The sequence below is a fragment of the Ailuropoda melanoleuca genome, chromosome 8 (assembly GCF_002007445.2).
Source record: "Ailuropoda melanoleuca isolate Jingjing chromosome 8, ASM200744v2, whole genome shotgun sequence".
In the NCBI taxonomy this organism is placed as follows: domain Eukaryota; kingdom Metazoa; phylum Chordata; class Mammalia; order Carnivora; family Ursidae; genus Ailuropoda; species Ailuropoda melanoleuca.
The window spans coordinates 104,589,322-104,614,846 of record NC_048225.1 but is presented as its reverse complement, the minus strand read 5'-3'; the positions used below and the strand labels follow the sequence as shown (position 1 = coordinate 104,614,846).

Here is a 25,525-nt window from a genome sequence, read left to right as displayed (position 1 = left end):
GGATCACGCCCTGAGCCGAAGGCAGACGCTTAACCGCTGTGCCACCCAGGCGCCCCTGTTCTCACAATTTCTATTGTGAGGATGAACACATTACCTTTTTGACCGTGTTTGACCTGCAAAAAAATGGCAATTTCATACAGCTCAAGCGAATAGTTTAACAAGTAAGATAGGTGCCTGGGGCCCTCTGAAAAATCCCCCGGTGGTGCCTGGTATTGCCGTGCTGCAGCTCTGAGAGCTTTCCTTAAGTCCCAAGTGGCCAGCCTCATTTGAAAGAGCAGCAGGCCTGGGAGATGGACCCCATCGGCCCCTGAGCATGCCCCAGACCCTTTCTGGTTGGGGGATATGTTCAGAGTCCTGCCCCAGACCTCGGACTGCGTGTGTTTCCTGCCCTAGACAGGAGCTGAAGGGACTAGACCAGCCCTCTGATGAAATGAAGGGCCAGGCTGGAAGATTCCAGAGAGGAAGGCTTGTGTCCTTACTGCTCACAGCTGCCCAGGAGTGCAGGTCAAAGCTGCACAGCCAAGCTGGGGTGGTCCCAGACCAAGCTCTCCTGCTTCCCAGCACGCAGCCCTCCCCAGAGAAGCGTGTATACCCAGGCCTCGAGAAAATGGGTGCTCTCGTTTGGAAGCTTGGCCACTGCCTTCCATACTGTGTCCACCCGAGGTCAGCCAACTGCGGGCAGTCAGGCCGGAGCTGCAAGCTCTGGGTCAGTCCCTCCCTTGTCACGCAGTTTTACGGTGTCAAGGATGGAGCTTAGGTCAAGTACGCAATGACTGCTTTCTCCGGGTCAGGGCTGAATGAGACATTGACTCTGCTCTTTGGAGGGGCCTCAAGGACCCCGGTGGCATTAGAATGAAGGGGTTGCCATGGGACGGATAAGGTCCTGGGGAGATTCAGCCTTGAGCATTTCACAGAAACACTTCGTCCTGGGCAGGAGGGAGCATGTGGCGGGGACCAGTTCAGACCTGAGGCGAAACAGTAGGCTATCCAGACAACGGGGGGCTTTGACTTTTTTTTTTTTCCATTTTCTCTCATTGTTTGGGCACCAAGTGGACATAGCTTTAAAGGTCGAACCTCTTTTCCAGCTTCCCAAATATTTTTGAGTTGGAGGGCTCCTTTAAAATCCTCTCCTGCAGCTCTGCTGCGTGTGCAAAGGCCCTGATTTTGCTCCAGGTTTATCAAAATGCTTCTACATGGGCTGAAGCCCAGGGCTGATGAACAGCCACCTTTCCTGGCCCGGGCAGTTTCCCTGATCTTAAAGCCTTTTAGTGCAGCCCTGGCCTTCCCTCCTCTGGGGGCTTCTTCCGACTCAGGAGGAGAAAAGCCTCCCGCCCGATCTTGACATTCAGGCTTGCAGCTGGTTCAAAGGGGCAATGACTAGACTGCAAACAGCAGCCCAGCTTGAGCTCGGCAGTGTGTTTCTCCTGGAGTCATACAGATATGACAGCTTTCCTGTCAGGAGCCCTCCCCGTGTCCTCAGGGGAAGGCCTCAGCACTTTGCACAAAGGCTACTGCAGAAATGCCCTTTGCCCTCAGAAGGGCAAAGTGAATTTTCTTTCCCTCACGAAATTCTTCTGCCCTGCAATTGGGAGAATTCACCCTGATGGCTGGTGTTTATTTCCTTTTCTAGCTCGTATGTTCTCATGGCCTATTTTCCTTTTGTTTTCCATGATCCAGAGCTTAATGCCACTATCATTTTGAAAGGAAATATCATTCTCTCATCAGAAAAAAACAAGGGACCCAAAAAAGTATGTACAATTCTAATGCATGAATACTTCTACCCATAATATGTTAAATATAGGAAATAACACTCCTCCTATGTATTAAGAAAGGAAATAGCTAGTTACTCCCTTTTGTTCTAGCCGTAAAATCCTAGTTTACAGCAGCTCGTTGTAATGCAGGTTTCTGTTTGGTGAAACTATTTCCATGTTCGGGGTCAAGACCCAGAGTCACCGTCCTCCTGCCCCTCCCTGAGTTTGCGGCTACCCTGCTTTGCCCTCTGGCTGCCATTCCCCTCCCCTTTCCCAGGCCCCCGGGGTCCACATTCACAGGGAGCCCTGACCACAGTTCCAGAGCCACCGTGAGTGGAGAAATCAATGTGAGTTCCTGCTTCCTTCTCTTTCCCAGACACTGAGCTCTGGCTTCCGCCCCTCGCTGCCGTGTTGAAGCTCGCGGCCAAGTGTGTGAGGGTCAGAGGTTTTGCGGTGAGGCCTCGCTGGCTTAGAGCCCTGCCCTTCCCCAGGCTTCGTCCTGGGGCCTTGGGGAAGTCACTTAACAGAAGTCAGTTCCTCGTGCAGCTTAATAGCAGTACTACCTTACAGGGTGGGTGCGAAGTGAAAGGCCCTGAAAGGAAAGCTCTAGAACGAGGCACATAATTAGTTCACATAATGAACTCCAAGACGCCAACCCCAGGGACTTTTTCCCAGTCTTCTGACCACTGTCCCTCCGTATCTGGAGATGCCTGTCTCCTTCCATTTTGACAACACTCTTCACTCGGTTCCTGGTTCTGCCCCTCTGACAGTTCCCATTCTGACTCTCTTTCGGCCCCTCAGTGAGATCTGTCCCCGGTCCCCCTCTCCTCTGCTCTGCATCATTTCCATTGCCCACCTCCTTCCCTTTACCTCACGTCAGAGGCCTCCACATCCAGCCACCTCCCAGAGAGCTCTTTCCTTTTCCTTGTCTTTCCTCCCCTCTTTCCTGCATTCATGCAGCAAATGTTACTTATAATCGTGAACATTTCATAGATTACGTAAGTGTATTTATTTACCCTTCTCCCCGTGGCAAGCTCTACCTCCTAGCTCCTCCCACTGAGGACATCCAGGACCACGCTCATTTTTCACTCACCCCAAACCCACATTTGTGGCCTTGGTTCACCTTGATGGTTTCACCACCTTCCTGCTGTCCAGGTTCAAGGCCTCAGAGTTATCTTGGCACACCCACGGCCCCTCACATGTAAACAGTTGCCAATGAATTATGATTTTTAAAAATCCATCCCTCCTTTCTGCCATCCTAACTTGCCCCCATATTACCATTTTTTTTCCTTTTTTTTTTTAAGTAGGCTCCACGCCGGAGCTCAATGCAGGCTTGAACTCACAACCCTGAGATCAAGACCTGAGCTGAGATCAAGCCTAACACTTAACTGACTGAGCTACCCAGGCGCCCCCATATTACTCTTTTTATTTTTTATTGGAACACTTGTAATACTCTCCTAACCGACCTCTACCACTAACCCTTCCTGATTCCAGGTCAGATGTACAAACTGAGTTTGAGCTACGTCCTTCATTCGCCCAGAAGCAAGGTGCAAACTTACTACCCACCCCAAAGAGACTCCAGTATCTCCCTCATCACCCTCCAGAGCCTTCCCTGGCTTCCCACCCCTCTCACTTCCTTCCCATGTGCCTTTGCCTCAACCGTTACTTATGCCTGGAATTCTTTTCATTCTCCGCCCCATCCCCTGCCCATTTTTCTTGTGGTTAAAATCCTGTGATTGTTTAAGGCCCGACTCCAAGGCCGTGCCTGTCATCCCCTTAAAATTGCCCTTCATCCCCTTCCCCAGCTGTCTTAGGCTCTCGCACAGAGTAGGAACCCAGAGCTCACCTCATCTCATCGGCCAAACAGCTCTAGCGACCAACAGGTTCGTTTGCGAATATGGTCTAGTATTTAAGCTCCTCGCTGAGCCTCAGTAAATGAAAAGGAAACCCCACGCACACGTATTCTTGTAGTAGGCTGTAGCTTTGGCTTCCCATCTGAACAGAATTCAAATCTGATGAAGTAAGGCTGATAGCTTATCAAATTTTCTAAAGAATTTTAAAACTCTTCCAAATGGCTCATCAAAGGAATCCTTTCCATTCAGAAGACCTCATTTCCGCAGAACACCCCTTTGTCTAGTTCCTGCAGAGACACTGAGGTGAGAAAAAAGCAACCTGAGTGTTTGCAAGGCATGGGGGCGGGACCAGCGCCATTGGGTCTTTGCTATCCGTAAACCTGAAATAAAACCACATCAATATTTTGAATTGGCAGTAGAATTAAATAGAAAGTTTGTGATGGCCCGAAATGTTTTGATCTGAAGGATTTAGATAAGCCATTCTGATTCTCAGAAGGGCCTGGAGACATCTGTTCAACTTTAAATTCTGAAATAAATGTAAATAAGCATTTAAATTTCCATGTAAAAGGTGGTGAAAAGTGTGTTTATGGAGTCACTTGTCTAACACCATAGGCTTTAATTACTTAAGAGCAGTGGTGTGTACCTAACTGCCCCCTGAGTAGCTGGAGAGGCAGAATTTGCATTTCTGTGAAACACCAGCAAACACCTATTTCCCTCTTATCCTAGGAGGGTTTCCAGGGGAATACAGACCACTTTGAGATTTGGGTTATGTCCATTTCTGGACGCTTTGTAATCCTGCGTGTGTGTGTCTGTGTGTGTGTCTGTGTGTGTGTCTGTGTGTGTATGTTTTATCAGATCGCATATGCAGCCCACTGCTTTGGAGATTAGGACCACTCAGAAAGTCAGGCCAATATATTTTTTAATGGGGGATTTTTTCATCAGAAGGACTCTGGGCTCCAGTGCTGGAGAAGGCAGGAAAGCCAATGTGTGTAATGCGGGCTCTCAGTCCCTTCTACCGAAGAGGAGGAAATGGGATTGGGGTGTTTGGGAAGCAGAATGATCTGTAACGTCACAGTGTATAAAGTGGCCTCTGAGTAAGGTGACCATGTCATTCACACCCCGGACAGGATGCTTTTGAGATGAAAGGGGACACTTCTAGAAGGGATGCTGGAATGACAGGAGTCCAACAGGACTGTCCTGGCAAACCAGGGCATCTGGGCGCCCTGGGCATAAGAGTGGCTCCGGGGTGGAGGTGTTGGCATGTGCACGCCCGTCTGTGGAGGGCTGCTTGTCCCATCCCCGGAGGGCAGTGGGGCCTGGGAGCTGTGTGCTCCGGAGTGCTCCTGGCCCCTTCGGGGTCTCCTTGTTCCCTCCCAGACACACATGCTCGATCCTGCCAGAATCCCGGCTCACTCTGTTCTCCCAGCCTGGAATCCTCTCTTCTCATCTTGCCACCTATGCTACACATTCCACTAGGAGCTTCTAAAAATGTGTTCTGTGGGTCTGAGCCTAGCAACCTGCCCTTGCAATCCGCCCCAACTCCCAGCCTCTGCCTAAGAGCTTCGGCTTCAGGTTGTAAAACTCTGACGGTGAAAACCTATGTCCTTGAATCCTCTGCATTGAATCCAGGGCCAGGAGTCTGGGGAGAGGGGGCCGGAGTTACTCAGTCTGTGTTGGCTGAGCGGCAGGGAACCTTTGTCATATACAGCCATTGATGAGCACACTCTCTCTGACTTCCTATTCCGTACATCTCTTCTGTCTCCTCGACACACCTTAATGTGTTCTCCTGAGGGACAATGCTTAGGGCACAGTGAACTGATGACCACCCAGGGAATGGTGGCAGCAGACCCTCCACCCCGGGTCTCAGCCCATGAGTTAACAACTATTTATCTATACAGAGCATGGTGCTAGACCTTTTTGGGGGAAGAAACTAGGTGCAAAAGGAGCCATGGTTCCTACCCTGAAGAAACTTAAAAACAAGCTCTGGAAACAAAAAATATGTGTATCACAACCCTGGACTCTAGAGCCATACTGCCTGGGTTCAAATGCCAGCTCAGCCCCTGACTTGGACAAGACACCTGACCTCGCTGTCTTCATTTCCTCGTCTATAAATCAGGATAATAACGGTTTCAGCTTCATAGAGCGTTGTGAGGATTAAGTTAAAATATGTAAAACAGAGTAGTGATGGCACACAGAGCCGTGTAGGTACAATAATAACTGCTATTATCATCAGTACTATCATGGAAAAAGCATGATATTTAATTATCTACAAAACAAAGCAAACTACTTAATGGAAAATAATATGATGGCAACCGAATCTCAGTATTGAACTCCTAAGTGCTGCAGAGAAGGATTTATCAGAGGGCCCACAGGTATATTTATTTATTTAAAATTACAGATATAATTAAAGATTGTTCTCTGGAAGTGCTGTGTGTTGAATGAGGCAGCCCAACCTTTTAAAAAAGGTTATATGTGCCCTCCTTGAATATAAGGACTCCTTAATCTTCTGCTAAATCCTTCCTCTGCCTTTTGAAACATTGAAAAAATAATTTATTTTGAAATAACTTCAAACTTAGGGAAGTGGCGAGATTAGTGTAAAGAACTCCTAGGTTGCTTTCACCCACATTATCCGGTGGCTAGCTTTTACCGCGTTTGCTTTGTGTGCGTGTGCATGCACGCGCACTACCATCGTGTCTTTGAACCATTCGAGGGCCAGCTGTTGACAGGAAGTCCCCCAGCTTCCCTGCACGTCTTCTGCCTACCCCCAAAGGACACTTTCCTCCATGTCCACCATGTGACGTTCCAAAGAAGGACATTCACATTGATTCAGTGCTACTGTCTAATATTCCGAGCCCATTCCAATTTCACCAATTGTCCCCCACACGTCTTTCTGCTTTCTGGTCCACGACCGATCCAGGAATGCACTTTGCCTCTCGGCAGCCTTCTTCAGTCTGGAGGAGCCGTGCCTCAGTCTTTCCTTTTCATTCATGCCCTTGACTATTTTAAAAAGTATAGGCCTTTCATTCTGTGGGGTGATTTTTTTCTGTCTGATTTTTCCTTTTGACTATTCATAGAGGCCTTGTGTTCTGGGCAGAAATTCCTCAGACAGGGTGCTGTGCTCTTCTCAGAGCATCACACCAGGGAACAATGTCATCCTGTCCCGCTGGTGGTGATGGTAACCTAAATCACCTGGGAAAGTTGGCGTCTGTCAGATTTCTCCATAAAACCATCATTTCCCCTTTGTAACTGAACGGTCTTTTGTGGGGAATTATTCTGAAATGATACCAACATAGTGTTCCTCGTCAAACCTCATCCATTAGCCCTAGCGCCCATGGATGTCTGCCTGATTCCACCTCCATTATGATGATGGCTCATTAAGATTTTTTATTTCTAGGGGTGCCTGCCTGGCTCCGTTTGCAGGGCATGTGACTCTTGATCTGGGGGTTGTGAGTTCAAGCCCCAATCTCTCTCTCTTGAGAGAGATTACTCAAAAAAATAAAGTTAAAAAGATTTTCTATTTCTATCCTTCCTTCTGTATTTATTAGTTGTCATTCTACTGTAAGGAAGATCTCCCCTTCTCATTCACTCACTCATTCATTCATTCCTTCATTCATTTATACATATTTTTAGCATGGACTTGTTGATTCCTTTTGATTCAGTAGGTTGTATTCATTGATATCATTTTAATGCTCAAATTGTTTCAGATTTGGCCGGTGGGAGCCCCTTCAAAGCAGATACTGTGTCCTTTTAACATGTCCTCATTGTTCCTTGAGGATTTTCTTAATTTCTGGCACAAGATATTTCAGCCCCTTCTTGTGCTTTTCATGCCCTGGGAGCCTTGGTTCTTTTAATTGTAGGGTGGTATTTGGAAACCAAAATCTAGGCATTTAGGGAGCTCATTGTTACTGGGGAGTCATTGCTTCTAGCCCCTGTCAGTGAATAGAGTTAAAAAATAAACATCTGCATATGTACACACACACCTAAAAGTCTAGAACTCTTTTTATCTCTCTCTATATATATAAAGTTAAAAGCCACGAGTCCATGTTGAGCTCCAGTTCCAATCCAACATTTCAATGTTCCTTCCAACCTTTCCCCTTCCTACAATGGTGAGAAACCTGGCTACCATCATCCTCAATATATTTTCGCTCAATTAAAAATTTTTTCCTCAGTATAGCCAATCTCCCATCATAACAGCACCACCTCTTCTGCACAACACCCCTCACCACCTCCTCCACCGTGGGGCATGCCAACCCCTCCACGTGGCCGTCCCCTCACAGTCTCTTTTCCTTGGACGTAGGGCACACTAATGCCTTCCTTCTCTCCCCTCCCCTACTGCCCTCATTCTTCAACCACCAGGCATCCTAGTACCCTCCTCCATATACACAGCCCCCTGCACTCCCATTTCTTTGGCCTCTGGGCCTGCTGACACTCTGCGGCTGTGTCCCTTCTGCCCCATTTCCAGGGCAGGGCACACTGACTCCCAGGGGAGGGAAAGGAAGGGAAGGAAAGCTTCATGTCTCTTTTTTGCATCCAATTCTGAGGTCTGTTTCCATATCTTTGTGCCAAAACTTTAATAGGATTTTTACTCTCTTATTATTGCTGATAAGTTACCTTGCAGGCCTGTAATTAGCATGTGCATTGACTATCCCAAAAGCTGCCATTGGGAGGCCCGATGTGTGCCGAGGGAATATGTATTAAAGGACTGCTTCAGTGTGCAGTTTAAGTTGAGTGGCGTGCAAGGGTTTTAGGAGACCCGATGTTAAACGTCTCTGTAACAGCTTCTTAATCAATTGAAAAACGTCCTTATTCCCAGTAGTAGTTGTATATTCCACTTGGGTCAAAGTGAAGAGTAAATTACATATTCTATAACTACTTAATAAGCCCTCTGTTCTTACCTGTAACATGTGCTAATGGGAGCTAAATGCTGTCTTTACAAGGAATGTAATTTAACATTCTCCCTATAAAAATACTAACCTCCTGGTAGATATGCTTAAATATGCTTAATGATCAATATGTCTTTATCTTATGGATTACATGCTGATTCTTTCTGTGTAATAGAACCCAGTTTTTGAAATACAAGAGCAGCAGGAAGAGATAGTGAAACCAAACTCTGATTACAGTGATAACATGTAAATAAAGGTAAAGTTATTTTCATAAAACTGAATTGTGAGTAGTGATGTTCTCTTTCTACAGGAAAATATGAATTTATTTAGAAAAGTCAGCTTTTCCTTTTCACCTCCGAATATAACCCTGACTTTAGCTAATTTATCCTATGCATTATGGGTCTATAGCTATATATACCCAATTTAGGGAGGGGAGTTTCCCACTGTACCTCCCATACGAGAACCCCAGATTATTTTAATCTGTTGGGACTTGTTAAGGTTTCCTAAGCACCAGGCACCGTTCATCACTATTCACGAGTTCAGGCATGATTTAGTGTAATTATTGATCACGGAATTTCCTATTTGAAAGGCTTCTTAAAGGAGGCTGCGTGGCTCATCTTACAGATGAGGAAACAGGCAGAGAGGTATTATGACTCACCCAAGACCACACAGAGAGGTAGCAGAAAAATCGGGAATGGACTTCCAGCCTCCTGGTTTCCATTCTATTGCCCTTTCCATTAGATCAGGCTGTGGAAAGGGGAGGAAAGCCAACCAGGCACCTGAGTAGTGAAACAGCTCCCCCCAGTGGCTCTTTCCGTGCTATCGCAGAAGGACTCCCGGACATCTCTTCACCCATGGAAGCAGAAGCTTCTTTTCTGATGATTGCTTTGTAACGAGAGTCCGTAGGAGGCACTCTTTAGCGACCCTTCCAATCACACAGAAAAACCCTGGTACAGAAATCAGCGCAGTTCAAACGGGCTGACATATATGCAGATGGGTACCTGGGATTTGCCCAAGGGGATAGAAAAAAATTCAAACCTGAAAATAGTTTTTGACGTTTTATGATAATATATCTTATGCATCTAAAAAAGGTATAAAGAATTCTATGATGAGCAGTTAGATTCCCACCCCAGAGATTAAAAAAATAAATCAATTCCGTTGAAGGCCACTGTAGCCCTCCCTGATCATAATCCTCCTCCCTCCTTTCTCCCAAGGTGACCACTACCCTGAATTTACTACTTTTCATTTTTTTCCTTTCCTTTAGAGTATCCACAAACTTTAGTTTCTCCTGATTTTAGATTTTGTTTAAATGCTATCATCATGGGGTGCCTGGGTGGCTCAATCGATTAGGCATCCCACTCTTTTTTTTTTTTTAAAGATTTTATTTATTTATTCGACAGAGATAGAGACAGCCAGCGAGAGAGGGAACACAAGCAGGGGGAGTGGGAGAGGAAGAAGCAGGCTCATAGCGGAGGAGCCTGATGTGGGGCTCGAACCCCTAACGCCGGGATCACGCCCTGAGCTGAAGGCAGACGCTTAACCGCTGTGCCACCCAGGCGCCCCAGGCATCCCACTCTTGATTTGGGCTCAGGTCATGATCTCAGTGTCATGAGATGGAGCCCCACGTCACGCTCCACTGGGCGTGGAGCCTGCTTGGGATTCTCTCTCTCTGCCCCCCTCTGCCCCTCCCCCCACTTTCTCTCTTAATAAATAAATAAATAGCATCATCATGTAAGCATTCTATAACTTCCCTTTATCACTCAGCATTATGCCATGGGCTTCTTCCAATGTTAGTGCTGGTTCGTTCATTTGTACTGCTATATAGTTACTATAAAAATATATCAATCCACTCCCTCTTTATTGGACATTTGGATTATTTCCAAGTTTTTCTAATACGAGCGATGCTGCTACAAACATTGTGATACGTGGCCCATTGTATACAAGTGCAAGAATTTTTTTCTGATTGAATGAATACACCTAGGTGTGGAATTGCTGGATAGCCAAGGACACAGACATCTTCAACCTTAGAGATCATGTTAAATCGCTCTACAAAGTGACTGCACCATCTTACATTCCTACCAGCAACATATGAAGACCTCCATCGTTCTCAATCTTCTTCAAAATTTAGTATCGCCACACTTAATGTTTGTCAAAGTAGTGGGTATAAGATTGTATTTCATTATAGGGCGCCTGGGTTGCGCAGTCGTTAAGCATCTGCCTTCGGCTCAGCGTGTGATCCTGGCGTTCCAGGATCAAGTCCCACATCAGGCTCCTCTGCTGGGAGCCTGCTTCTTCCTCTCCCACTCCCCCTGCTGTGTTCCCTCTCTCGCTGGCTGTCTCTCTGTCACATAAATAAATAAAATCTTAAAAAAAAGAAAAAGATTGTATTTCATTATAATAATAATTTGCTTAGTATTGCTTATAAGGTTCAGCATCTTCTTACATGTTTTTGATCATTTGTATGTTCTTATCTATGAAGTGCCGGTTCGTGTCTTTTGCCCATTTTTCTATTAGGTTATCTTTTTCTTGTTAATTTACAGGATCTCTTTATATATTTTGAACACTAATCCTTTGTCAGTCATAGTGTAGCACATATCTTCTAGTAGTCTGGACTTTTTTTTTTTTTAACTTTGAGGCATTTTATTATAAAAAGCTAGCACTTGTATACATAAACTAACAAGAACTTAAAATTCATCACACATTTACTTCATTTTTTAGCTTGACCTTCTAGTAAATCTTTAGCTTCAGTGATTTTGGCTGCTATATAAGGAGATCCTCCTTTGGGTGATTTAAAAGCATAATTCGTCGATGAGCATCTCTTATTTTTCCTTTATTGGCAGTAGGTTTTACGTAGTATTAATGCTGCTTCTTATTTTGTCATTTTGGGTTCAAACCCACCTCTATAATAGCCACCACGGAAGGCAGATTTTGGTAGACTGAAAAACTTGTTTTACTTGAGGCTCCATATGTTTCATGGATTGCAAAACATAACGGCCTGCAAATCCTGCAGCAGCAATGGTCAGTCCAACTGCTACCACTGTACTGGCCATGGCTCTGGCTTGGCTCCCCGGCCTCCACCGAGAGTGCGGTTCATGCCAGCCCAAAGGCCGCAGCCACCAGTTCCCACTCCTCTCTACCAGACAGCGACACGGCCACCACCAGCAGACACCTTTTTTTTTTTTTAACAGGAGTTTTGGGTTCACAACAAAATTGAGAGAAAGGTATAAAGATTTCTTATCTACTCCCTGTCCCCACGCATGCATAGCCTCCCCCATTACCATCCCCCACCTGAGCCCTGTCTTTTCACTCTTTCCCCAGTGCCTTTAAAAAAAAGTAATGAAAAAAATAATTTCAAGCTTACTTCTGTTTCTAACAAATAGTTCTTCTATGGCCTTCACCCAGATTTACCTATTTTTAACATTTTTGCCCTATTTGTTTTATAATTTTATCTATTTTTTCTTGGACTAAATTCTAAACATCATGATCTTTTACTCCATCCCTAAAATTTCAGTGTGTATTTCCTTAGATGGAAGACATAAGGATATTCACACTACAGTGACAAGAATCAGAAATTTTGGGGGCTCCTCGGTGGCTCAGTTATTAAGCGTCTGCCTTTGGCTCAGGGCATGATCCCAGGGATCGAGCCCCACATCAGGCTCCTCCGCTGGGAGCCTGCTTCTTCCTCTCCCACTCCCCCTGCTTGTTTTCCCTCTCTCACTGGCTGTCTCTCTCTCTGTCAGATAAATAAATAAAATCTTAAAAAAAAAAAAAAGTTCCCAAACAGGTTCTGGAACTAGGAATCTGGAAAAAACATATACTTTAAAAAAAAATCAGAAATTTTTCTTTTTTTATTAAACATTTTATTTATTTATTTGAGAGAGCATGAGCAAGAGAGCGCAAGCAGGGGGAGTGGCAGAGGGCATGGTGGAGGGAAAGGGAGAAGCAGACTCCCTACTGAGCAGGGAACAAGACAGGGCCTCTATCCCAGGACTCTGGGATTATGACCCGAGCTGAAGACAGATACTTAACTGACGGGGCCACCCAGGCACCCCAGAAATTTTTCTACTAGGATTAAATTCACATAAAATTTATGATTTTAAAGTGCACAATTCACTGGCATTTGGGGCATTCATAGCGCTGTGAAACCACCGACTCTATCTAGTTTCAAAACATTTTCGTTACCTCAAATAAAACTCAGTACTCGTTAAGCAGTCCCTCCCCAATCCTTTCTGGCAACTACTAATCTGCTTTCTGTTTCAATCGATTTATTTCTAGATATTTCATATAAACGGAATATTCAGTATGTGATTGTGACTGGCTCCTTTCACCCAGCTGATGGCTGGCTAGCATGTATTCCTATCAGCACTTGAGTGAATAATGTTCCATTATATGAGTAGACCCCAGTCTGCTTATTCATCCGTCTGTTGATGGACATTTAGATTGTTTCCACCTCTTACCTATTGGGAAAAGAGATACTGTAAAAATTCAAGGACAAGTATTTGAATACCTATTTTCAATTCTTTCAGATATACACCTAGGAGTGGAATTGCTGGGTCATGTGGTATTTCTGTGTTTAACACTTTCAGTAATGGCTAAACCATTTTCCACAATAGCAGCAGCATTTTACATTCACGCTAACGTCTGAGGGATCCAGGATCACCGTGTCCTTGACAACATTTGTCCTTCTACACCTCCCTGTTTTCCCTAGCCATCCTGGAAGCTGTGAAATGGTATCTCACTGTGGTTTTGAATTGCATTTCCCTAGTGACTAATGATGTTGAGCATCTTTTCACGCGCTTATTGGCCATTCGTATATCTTCCTTGGCAAAATGTCTAGTCCAGCCCTTTGTCCATTTTTTAAATGGGTTGCTTGTCTTTTTATTGTTGAGTTGTAAGGGTTCCTATATATTCTGAAAGCCAGACTGTTATCATATATAAGATTTGCAAATATTTTTTCTCATTCTGAGCGCTGCCCTTTCACTTTCTTGGTGATGTCTCTTGATGCAGAAAGGTCGTCAGAAGTGTGATTATGATGTGTATTTGGCATGGATTTCTTTGCATCTGTCCTGCTTGGAGTTCATTCAGCTTCTTGAATCTGTACATTTATGTCTTTTGCCAAATTTGGGACATTTTCAGCCATTATTTTTTCAAATATCTTTTTCAGCCTGACCTCATTCTCCTCTCCTTTAGGGACTCTGATGACACAAATGTTCGATCTTCTGTAATACCCCAGACTCTTTTTATCTGTTTTTTTTTTTTTCTGTTTTCTCTCTGTGTTTTGTTGTGGGTGATTTATACTGTTCTATCTTCACGTAGATTGATTCTTTCCTCTGTGTTCCCCATTCTTCTGTCAAGCCCATCTAGTGAGTTTTTTATTTTGGTGGTTGCATTTTTTTCACTTTAAAATTTACACATGGGGCACCTGGATGGCTCAGTCGGTTAAGCGTCTGCCTTCAGCTCAGATCATGATCCCAGGGTCCTGGGATCGAGTCCCACATGGGGCTCCTTGCTCAGCAGGGAGTCTGCTTCTCCCTCTGCCTGCCGCTCCCCCTGCTTGTGCTCACTCGTGCACTCTCTCTGACAAATAAATAAATAAAATCTTTTTAAAAAAATAAAAAATAAAAATAAAATAAAATTTACACGGGGCTCTTCTGTACATATTCTACTTCTCTGCAAAGAGTTATTATTTTTTTTTCATTTGTTACAAACCTTTTCATATTGCCCCTTGAAGCATTTTATGATGGCTGCTTTAAAATCCTGCTCAGATAATTCCAACATTTGTGTCATCTCTGTTGATGTTTATGAGATTCTGGATCTCAGTTAAATATTTTGTTTTAGCAGGCCTCCTCAGACTCCACACTGGTGGGGGAAGAGGGAGCCAGCTCTTTGCTGTCAGGTGGGGATAGAAGTTCAGTTTCCCCGCTGGGCCTCCATGGCCACCCTGGTCTGTGGGTGGTGCCTTGTTGCTGGACTGCTGAGGGGGCTCCTACGTGGCCTCTATTGTCTCCACCCCTGTGGGGAGGGAGTGGGTTTGACACCTGGGGGTGGTGGTCTTGGCTTCCCCTCCACCTTGGCTGGTGCGGACAAGGGTAGGCTGTCTGGCCAGCTTAGGGCAGTGACTGTCAAAAATGTCTTCTGTCTTGCTTGGTTGCCCCTTTCTCCTTTCCTGTCCTTTGGCTTTTCGGGGCTTTTTCCATTTGCACCCATTACCGTTTTCAGGTTGCCAACTTCTCCAGCACTCCATCTGGGATATGGGGGGTGAAAGGAAGACCCAGGGCACTCCCCATGTGTCATTCCTTGGGTGCCAAGGTCCCTAGTCCCTCTGCTTCTCTCCACCTTTCAGTGTCTTCTTACATTTGCTTTATATATAAACATCCAGGTTTTGGAGCGATACTCAGCAGAGGAAATTGAGAGAAGCATATCTATCCCATCTTGTTCCCAATCCCATTTTTGAAGTCTGTCCTTTTTCTTCTGATCTGCATTGTTAGCTTTGTCCTATATCAAATTTCCATACATACATGGGTGTTTCCAAATGTACCCAGGATTTGTTTTAATCGGGTATGGTAAGGTGACAGATATGGAGACAAATACCACTAAAAGAATTCATGGCAGGCAGGGCTGCGTGGGGAAGTACCAGGGTCGGGTCTGGGGGGAGGCTGGTGAGGGGAAGGTATAGGCACTGACTTTATTGTGATTTTTGCAGGAAGAAATTGGTCAGGTGAGGTAAGCATTTTAGAATTGGCTAGTTTGAACAATTTCAGTGAACTCCAGGCTACAGGAGTGGTTCCTAGTTGGCCAGTATCTGGGCTGAATTACAGCGGGAGGAAATACTGGCTTGGTATATGAGACACAAAGGCGGTAGCTGGGGGTATGGGTTTGGGGTTGGTTGACTTGCTTATGAAAGGCTTGTTCACCTGCATTCTCTCTAAGATCACCAAGACTCGAGATGTCAAAGCATCATAAACCACAGAAAACAAAAGCTGTGATTAATTCAATGGGGTCTCTATTCTGATCAGTTGTCCAGCCTGTGCCGATAGCAGAATGTTTTAATTACCTTAGCAAGTCCCTATCCTCCTTGTTGTTTTAAAATAGTGTCTCTATTTTACTTGTCCTTTTGTCCTTCCATATAAATTTTAGAATAAGCTTGTCAAGTTCCATGAAACATTCAGATTGGATTTTGATTGAAATTTTATTGACTTTATGAATTAATTTAGAAAGAGCTAAATCTTTACTCTGTTGAGTCTTCCTGTTCATGTTCTTTACATTAATTTAAATTTTCTTCGACGTCCTTTGGTAAGATTTTATAATTTTTTTTAAGGTTTTTTATAATAATTTTTTATTATGTTATGTTATTCACCATACAGTATATATTCTTAGTTTTTGATGTAATGTTCCATGATTCATTATTTGCGTATAACACCCAGTGCATCATGCAATATGTGCCCACCTTACTACCCATCACCAGTCTATCCCAATCCCCCACCCCCACCGAACCCCTCAGTTTGTTTCCCAGAGTCCACAGTCTCTCATGGTTCATTCCCCCTTCTGTTTACCCGCCCTTCATTCTTCCCGTCCTTCTCCTACCGATCTTCCTATTTCTTATGTTCCATAAATGAGTGAAACCATATGATAATTGTCTTTCTCTGCTTATTTCACTTAGCATAATCTCCTCCAGTCCCCATCCATGTTGCTGCAAATGTTGAGAAATCGTTCTTTTTGATGGCTGAGTAATATTCCATTGTATATATGGACCACATCTTCTTAATCCAGTCATCTGTTGGAGGATATCTCAACTCCTCCACGATTTAGCTATTGTGGACAATGCTGCTATGAACATTGGGGTGCATATGGCCCTTCTCTTCACTACGTCTGTATCTTTGGGGTAAATATCCAGTAGTGCAATGGCTGGATCATAGGGTAGCTCTATTTTTAACTTTTTGAGGGACCTCCACACTGTTTTCCAAAGAGGCTGTACCAACTTGCATTCTCACCAACAGTGTAAGAGGGATCCCCTTTCTCCACATCCTCTCCAGCATTTGTCGTTTCCTGCCTTGTCGATTTTTGCCATTCTAACTGGCGTAAGGTGGTATCTCAAGGTGGTTTTGATTTGAATTTCCCTGATGGCTAATGATTTTGAACATTTTTTCATGTGTCTGTTAGCCATTTGTATGTCTTCATTAGAAAAGTGTCTGTTCATATCTTCTGCCCATTTTCTTATTTGATTATTTGTTTCCCACGTATTGAGTTTGAGAAGTTCTTTGTAGATCTTGGATACTAGTCTTTTTTTTTTTTTTTTAAAGATTTTATTTATTTGAGAGAGAGAGAGAGACAGCCAGCGAGAGAGGGAACACAAGCAGGGGGAGTGGGAGAGGAAGAAGCAGGCTCATAGCAGAGGAGCCTGACGTGGGGCTCGATCCCATAACACCAGGATCATGCCCTGAGCCGAAGGCAGACGCCTAACCGCTGTGCCACCCAGGCGCCCCCTGGATACTAGTCTTTTATCTGTAGTGTCATTTGCAAATATCTTCTCCCATTCTGTGGGCTGCCTCTTAGTTTTTTTGATTTTTATTTATTTATTTGACAGAGACAGCGGCAGAGGGAACACAAGCAAGAGGAGTAGGAGAGGGAGAAGCAGGCCTCCCGCTGAGCAGGGAGCCCGATGCGGGGCGATCCCAGGAACTTGGGATCATGACCTGAGCTGAAGGCAGACGTTAACGGTTGAGCCACGCAGGCGCCCCAGATTTTATGATGTTTTCAGTGTAGGTTGTGCTCATCATTGTTAGCTTTAGTAGGTAACTGTGTTTGTTTTTTACTTTTTATTGCTATTGGGATAGTATCTTTTAAAAATTATGTTTGAGTGGTTTGTTGCTAGTATGTAGAAACACAATTTACTTTTGCATGTTGATCTTAAGACAATGGCCCTCTGCAATTATAATAATTTTTCTGTAGATTTGTTTAGTCCACTTTGTATACCTTTCGTTTTTTGTTTGTTTTGCTGGACTGGCTAAGACCCCTTTATTACAGTATTAAGTAAGAGTGATAATAAGAATTCTTTCCTTGGTTCTGATTTTAAAGGAAATGCATTTAGCATTTTTGTCTTTGAGTATGATTTTTGGTGTGGGTATTGGAAGACACTTTTTGTCAAGTTAAAGAAGTTCCCGTTCTATTCCTGGTTTGCTAGAAGTTTCCTTTTTTTTTTTTTAAANTATTTATTTATTTGACAGAGATAGAGACAGCCAGAGAGAGAGGGAACACAAGCAGGGGGAGTGGGAGAGGAAGAAGCAGGCTCCCAGCGGAGGAGCCTGATGTGGGGCTCGATCCCAGGACTCTGGAATCACACCCTGAGCTGAAGGCAGACACTTAACGACTGTGCCACCCAGTCACCCCAGAAGTTTCCCTTTTTTTAAAAAAACCTGGAATGGTGATGATCATAAGGTTTGCAGCCTCTCTTCTGTTAGTGTGGTATAGATTATTTTAGAAGGCTTTTAATTAATTCAAAATCATGACTTTGGTTAACGGAGCACAATGTTGAAAATGAGAGCTTTATTAAATCAAGGCTGAGGTAAAACAATGAAGTGAGAGTCTGGAATTACTGTAGGATCTTTTATTAACTGAATCATTTTTAGTCAATAAAGGGATTTGAGGTTAACTCAATTTTAAAGAGCTCTAAATCAAAAGGTTTTTTCCTGCCTGGGAGCGAGAGCACAACCGCCAGTTTGCCAAGCCGTTGGTAAAAATGTCTGGTTCTAGGGGCGCCTGGGTGGCACAGCGGTTAAGCATCTGCCTTCGGCTCGGGGCGTGATCCCAGCGTTGTGGGATCGAGCCCCACATCAGGCTCCTCCGCTGGGAGCCTGCTTCTTCCTCTCCCACTCCCCCTGCTTGTGTTCCCTCTCTCTCTGGCTGTCTCTATCTCTGTCAAATAAATAAATAAAATCTTTAAAAAAAAGGTCTGGTTCTATAACATAAGCTGTTTTTGAAAGACTGAGTCCATGAAATAGAGTGATTGGAAAGTGTAACCCATCGCAGGTAGGAGAGGATTTCATCCCCACCCCCAGGAACAGTACTGCCTCCTGACTCCTCAGAGGCCAGCACTAAGAAGTCCTGGGAGAGGGACCCCTGGGGGGCTCAGTCGGTTGAGTGTCTGCCTTCGGCTCAGGTCATGATCCCAGGGTCCTGGGATCAAACCCCACATCGGGCTCCCTGCTCAGCGGGGAGTCTGCTTTTCCCTCTCCCTCTGCTGCTGCTCTGTCTGCTTGTGCTCTCTCTCTCTCTGACAAATGAGTAGTAAAACCTTACAAAAGAAGAAGAAGTCGTCCTGGGAGAGTAGGAGAAAGGAGCGGGCAGGAAGTTGGCACAGCTCAGCACACAACACCCCCTCTCTGATTACCTATAACTACAGGGATCGAGCTATAACATCTCTGGCTAGGTTTGGGGGTCTACCTCGTCAAATATACATCTTGTGGAAATGCAAACACACTTGTATTTTCTCATGCCCCAAAATGAATGGCTTTAGTCAAGGTAGATCATGTTCAAAAACCAAATCCATTTTTTGATGAGTAAGGATTGAATGAGAAAACAAAATGATTCTTGTCCGTCTGGTTCTGATGTTAGCCAGGCTTTTGTAGTTCCCTGTAATACAGTAGGACATCATACCTCATACACGCCCCACTTTTGGATTCCATGCATATACTAAGTAGGCCAGAATTAGCACAAAATCAGTCTACCTAGAAAAATCTTCTTTAAAAAAAAAAACCAGTTTATCAAAAATATTCAAGAACAGACAGATGGCTACAAGGGTTACTTCCATGGGAAATGAATTAATGAATTGATCATTTATCAATTAGAGAAAACAGTTTTTAGAAACACGTTTTTGCTCTATTTTTCATGATGAGTTTCCCAATAGAAATATTAAGAAAACAAGAACACAGGGCGCTGGAACTAGATTATGCGGGTTTCAGTGATGGTTGTGTCTTTTCCTAATTGTGTAACCTGGGCAAATAATTTCACTCCCATAAACCTCTATTTTCTCATCTATAAAATGGTCACTGCAGAGTTGTTAGAAAGATTACATGGCTCAAGGCATGTGGATTCCCCAAGACAACAGGTGCTCAGCACACGGGATTTCTAATTCTCTCCTAGTGAAGCCTCACTATCCACCCTCTGCAGGACAGCGGGGTGATCACGAGCAGGGGCTCTGAGACCACACTACCCGGGTTGACTCCTTGCTCCACCATCTCACCAGCAATGTGACCCAGGTCACGTGACTTAAACTCTCCATGTCTTGGTTTTGTCATCTGTGAAATGGGCACCATAAAAGCTCCTTCCTCATAGGGTGGTATTGAGAATTAAATGGGTTTACTTACGTAAAATGCTTGGAGTGGTGCTTGGCACACAGGAAATAACGACATAAGTGTCAGCTAGGATTATATTAAGATGCAAGTTGTTTATTGCATTGGCATATCAGAATTACTATATTTGTAACTACAGCTGTGATCAGTAACATGTGGATGGGTGTCATTTTCTGACTTGAATGCGGGGGGGGGGAGGGTAGTGAAGGGGGTGGGGAAGCAGAGGCAGCCACACATCCCCCTCACCCTCAGCTGTGAACGCTTTGAAAACAGCCGGCTTTTTTTTTTTTTTCTTTTTTCTTTGCAGGTTCTCGCTCTGGGCATAGGGAGAAAGGAGCATTACACTCCCCCACGGGTGCGATTTCACCCTCACTAAGCCATTGCTTTAATGAACACCAATAGTTTTTAGTTCCATTGCAAATGGTGTTTATAGTGAAAACCGTATTTTAACAACATGAAGGGAATTTTTTGAAACGAAAAATGAATCAACTCTAAACATGCCACCTGACACGAAAACCGTTTCATTGTTTCTGTTTCCCTCTAGTTGTTTACGTGCACGTGGCGTGTGAGTTTAGCCAGTCGCCATCCCTGTGTGCGTACAATCCTATCCTCTGTTTACTGTGATCGATAACCCTTTCCCCTGACTTTATAATAATTATTATTATTGATGGCCGCATAGTCAAGTTGATAGGCCACGATTATTCCTTTTTGAAAATCAAAATGTCCACATTTTACATGCTGTAGGAGAACTCTACACGTGAATAATAGTAAAGGACAGCAATGATAAAAGAAAAAAACAAAGACCGAAACCTCCTTGTGGTAGAAGGGAAGAGAAGGGAGGGAGTATTGGATTGCCTAAGAGCTGTGAAATCCTATAATTTGATTTTGCAAAGACTTCTACCCCAACTGTTTTATTTAACAGACCTATTTTCACATGTAAGAGAATTAAAAAGAAGTTGCCTGTGACAGGTACGTGGAGGCTCATTATACTGTTGTCTACTTTTGCGTCTGCTTGAAACTTCCTGTAATTAAAAAGGTTGAAAAAAAAAAAAGAATGTGCTTACAAACCATTTTTCCTATGCCCTTGGAAAGAGTTTGAAGTGTCTCTCGGTGAGCAAACCACCACTAGTCCACGTGGTACCTTGGTGAGAATTTTCAAAGTCCCTTTTCCCCAAGTGTCCCCCTCTTCCAGGAAATCGTAGAGGCGTGTGCATGTGTGGTGTCTGCACTGGGCTGTCTCCTTGGACGCGGCACTCCTGTGCTGGGCATGGCTTCCCGCCATCGGCAGTGGCCCGGCTTGGGTACCACTAAACCACTGTTAAGAACATCTTCTTTAGGGCGCTTGGGTGGCTCTGTTGTTGATCGTCTGCCTTCGGCTCAGGGCCTGATCCCAGGGTTCTGGGATCGAGCCCCCATTCGGCTCCCTGCTCTGCTGGGAGCCTGCTTCTTCCTCTCCCACTCCCCCTGCTTATGTTCCCTCTCTCGCTGGCTGTGTCTCTCTCTGTCAAATAAATAAATAGCATCTTAAAAAAAAAAAGGACATCTTCTTTAAGAAGGTGAGGCAGAGAGTGGAGGCGAGGGGTGGAGGCTGTAGCTCCTTGGGCACTCCTGGCCAGTCCCGGGAAGCAGGTGATCAGCCATAAATGATGGTACACCACGCCATGCCCTCCCCAGCCCACCCTGGGCTGAGACCATCTGTCCTGCAGACACAACACAGCCGGCCTGGACATTGCAGACATTTGAGGATGATGAGGCCTGCATCAGAACCATGAGTGGACAATCAAAGAAAACCAGACATATGAGGAAAAACAGCAACGTGCAATTCATAATAATTACCATTATCATAATCATTATTGCTAACATTTATTGAATGCTGACTATGTGCCTGGAGATGTTTTAATCATTTTGCATATGTTGTTTTTTTTCTTTTTAGACTTTATTTATTTCAGAGAGAGAGAGAGTATGCAGGCATGAGCGGGGGGAGGGGCAGAGGGAGAAGCAGACTCCCCCTGAGCAGGGAGCCCAGTGTGATGTGGGGCTCAATCCCAGGACCCTGGGATCATGACCTGAGCTGAAGGCAGACGCTCAACCAACTGAGCCACCCAGGCACCCCTCATTTTGCATATGTTGTCACTTAATCTTTACAACTCTATTTCTTAGGGAGGAAACAAAGGCATAGAGAGCTACACCTTTTCACTTTATTGGAAAAATAACAAGATGAAAGAAAGTTTGGGAAAAGAACAGAAAATGTGATTGTCTTGACTTCTATCATTTTCATTTACAGGACAACATTTTCATTTTCTGAAATTACTTTCCAGTTTTTGTCTATGGCCAACTTGCTTTTTATTTTATTTTTATTTTTTGCTTATTTATTTTATTTTTTAAAAGATTTATTTATTATTTTTTTTTAAAGATTTTATTTATTTATTCGGCAGAGACAGAGACAGCCAGTGAGAGAGGGAACACAAGCAGGGGGAGTGGGAGAGGAAGAAGCAGGCCCACAGTGGAGGAGCCTGATGTGGGGCTCAATCCCATAACGCTGGGATCACGCCCTGAGCCGAAGGCAGACGCTCAACCGCTGTGCCACCCAGGCGCCCCTAAAAGATTTATTTTTTTGAGAGAGAGTGAGTGCCCACATGAGCACGCAAGTCGGGGGGGGGTGGTGCCGAGGGAGAGGGAAAGAGAATCCAAAGCAGATTCCCCGCTGAGCACGGAGCCCCATGCGGGGCTCGATCTCATGACCCCGAGACCATGAGCTGAGCCGATGCCAAGAAGTCAGTTGCTCAACCGACAGAGTCACCCAGGCGCCCCCCCAACTTGTTTTTTTTAAATAATGTTATTCTTTATGTACAAATGATGCCTGCTCATGAAAAAAGCTCCAAGCAATAAAGTGCAAATAAGAGCAAAAGAAAGAGTTGATATTTAAGACCAGAATGCGACTTGCATCATGTGACTCTAGTTACCAGTGTGTCTGTTGTTAATGTGTGAGTCACCGAAGTAAAATATTACTCGACGGCGCTTGAATGTTTTTGCTAATTATTAAACCAAGGCAAACCTAAAGTTCGTGTTACGAGGTGGCTACGTACCCTGATGTCCCGAAACATCTTATCAGTCCTCGGATTATGTGACTTTTTCTAGAATTAAAAAAAAAAAAAAAGTCCTTTGTCCAAGACATTGGAAACAATAAATTCTTGATATTTTCTTTCTGTTCATTAGAGACCCAAGACTTCCATCACTAAACCACAAGCCCTAGATGTCTACTGCCTGGCTTATAAGCATTCTGAGGGAATAAGGTAATGCTTTTCTTAGCATATGAGAGGATTTTGTTGTCTTATATAACTCCTGGGGAAATTTTTGTTATTCAGATTTCTGTGAAGGGCTTGAGGCTGAAAAGGATCTGTTGAAAAAGAAGAAAGATTCGTAGTATCTTGCCATTTCTTTTTTTTTTTTTTTAAGATTTTATTTACTTATTAACAGAGAGAGAGACAGCCAGCGAGAGAGAGAGCACAAGCAGGGGGAGTGGGAGAGGAAGAAGCAGGCTCCCAGCAGAGGAACCTTATGCGGGGCTTGATCCCAGGACTCTGGGATCACGCCCTGAGCCAAAGGCAGACGCTTAACCACTGAGCCATGCAGGCACCCCTCTTTTTTTTTTTTTTTAAGTTTTTATTTATTTGTCAGAGAGGGAGAGAAAGAGAAAGAGAGAGAGAGCACGAGTAGAGGAGAGGCAGGCAGAGGAAGAAGCAGGCTCCCCGCTGAGCAAGGAGCCCAATGCAGGACTCAATTCCAGGACCCTGGGATCATAACCTGAGCCAAAGGCAGACGCTTAACCATCTGAGCCACCCAGGAGTCCTGTATCTCATCATTTCAAAGCTGAAAGGACCTTGCATATTGTCTAGTTTCCCACTTACATCTGGAGATAAGCAAACAGGCCAGAGAGGCTGGGGAAGATGCCAAAAGTCACAATGAACTGAGATCAGAGTCCAAGTGTCTTGATTTGTAGTCTTTGGAGACATTTATTGCTATTTATGTCTTGGAAAATAGGGAGAGAAGAAAAAAAAAAGGAGCATGTAGTTGAAATAAGAGTTCAAGACGGGCCATTTTACTTGTTCAGAAAGTAAAGTCTTCTGGAAAGTTCCAGAATTTCTGAATAAAGTTAGGCAGATTTCCAGGATTAGACAAGTGGGTACATAAAACTCTCACTAAGAGATTTCAGAATGTACCATCTTGCCCTTTTAAACCAACATTAACAGATTTCAAAAGCCCTAGCCCATCCCACCCCGAGGGGCAGTCCTTATTCACACCTGCGAAGAAGAGAGAAAGGAGAGAGCTTGGGTACTGGCGTCCCCCATCCCCCATTCCCAGTGGGGACCCAAGGATATGCGGGTCCCTGCGGCAGGCCTTGGGCCAGCATTGAAAGATTTTATGCAAGTGGGTAGTAATACTAAATAAATGCTTTTGGGGATTTTAGGGATCTCACATCCTTGTGATACCTCATTAATCTCACTTGTTGAAATCAGCACAGGTTTTAAACAAGTAGACAGTTGCTCGCTAAATTTTAGCCCCACCGCGGTTGCCCCCTTGGGGCCCAAGAGCCACATACTTAAAGGGGTTGCTCAAGTCATAGCTGTACACGACCCTAAGAGTCAATAATGTTTTCACAGGTTACCTACAAGAGCATCAAACACCAGATTCAAAGGATGGAGTAGCACCCGAGAGACAGATTACTGCCCCGTGAACAGGAGTTTTGAGTGCGGGAGCCTAGAAATTCTTCCGGCAGGCTTGAAGCTTGCTGTGCTTGGCATCTTCGTCATCGTGATCTTTGTCTACGTAACGGTGGAAAGGAAGCCGTTCTTTGGCTGAGTGCTTTAGGAACAGAGCAATGAGCGAGCCCCTGAGCCCTGCTGAGCCCTCCGGCTGCAGGAAAGAACAGAGACTGCTCCATTGGGGATGCCCCGCCCCATAACCAGCTTGCTTGCTGCTCTGTGCGCTCACAGATCCATACCCAGGCTCATAATTTCAAAGCCGAAGGGGCCTTCCGTGCTGTCTAGTTCACCAGTCATGTTTCAAGAGGAGGAAATGGGCCAGGGAGGTAGAGGGAAATGCCAAAAGTCACAACGAATTGTAACCAGCATCCACGGTGGCAGGAATGAGGGAGAGAACAAGGTGCTCTTGTCGAAGAGCTCGAGGATAGGGAATTCCCTGTGTCGTGCTGGCCATCATTAAAAGCACTGCCACATTTGAGCGTACTTCTGAAAAGAAAACCATGCCTGGTGTTTTCCTTTTGAACTACGGTGGTAAGCCCATAGGTCCCACTTTACTCCCTCTTCCAGTGGTATAGTCAAGTATGGGAAAGGCCACAACAGGAACAGGTAATTAACAGAAAAGGAATGTGTCCAGTTCGGCAAACACAAAGCCACAGCCAGCATCACCAGTCGTGGAAGAAAAACAATTTAGAACAAGACAGCATTTTCGCCATTGACACTAGCAAGGTTTGAAGAAATTAATGCCGGCTGGGGGCATGTGAGCCTCGTGGCCTCTGGGAGCAGGCCTTGCTGGGGAGGCACGAGGCTCCTCTATTATTGGCTTTGTGACCTTGGGTGAGTTAGTTGTTCTCTGTGCTTCAGTTTCAACTTCTGAAAGTAGAGATACAACAGACCTCTAAGGGATGAAGAATTTGAAGAAATAATTCA

The 25,525-nt window shown here is 44.6% G+C and overlaps 1 protein-coding gene and 1 pseudogene across 1 annotated transcript in view; one reads left to right on the top strand and one right to left on the bottom strand.

Moving 5' to 3' along the window:
• Positions 1–25,177, top strand: part of LEMD1 (LEM domain containing 1) — a 62,408-nt gene extending 37,231 nt beyond the window's left edge. Inside the window, exons 6-7 of the mRNA XM_034667123.1 lie at positions 23,052–23,128; positions 24,497–25,177. Of these exons, the coding sequence (XP_034523014.1) occupies positions 23,052–23,074 (23 nt within the window). The 3' untranslated portion in view covers positions 23,075–23,128; positions 24,497–25,177. The remainder of the gene's footprint in view (positions 1–23,051; positions 23,129–24,496) is intronic.
• On the bottom strand, positions 11,127–11,650 carry LOC100468156 (annotated as a pseudogene).
• Positions 25,178–25,525: the final 348 nt, after the last annotated feature.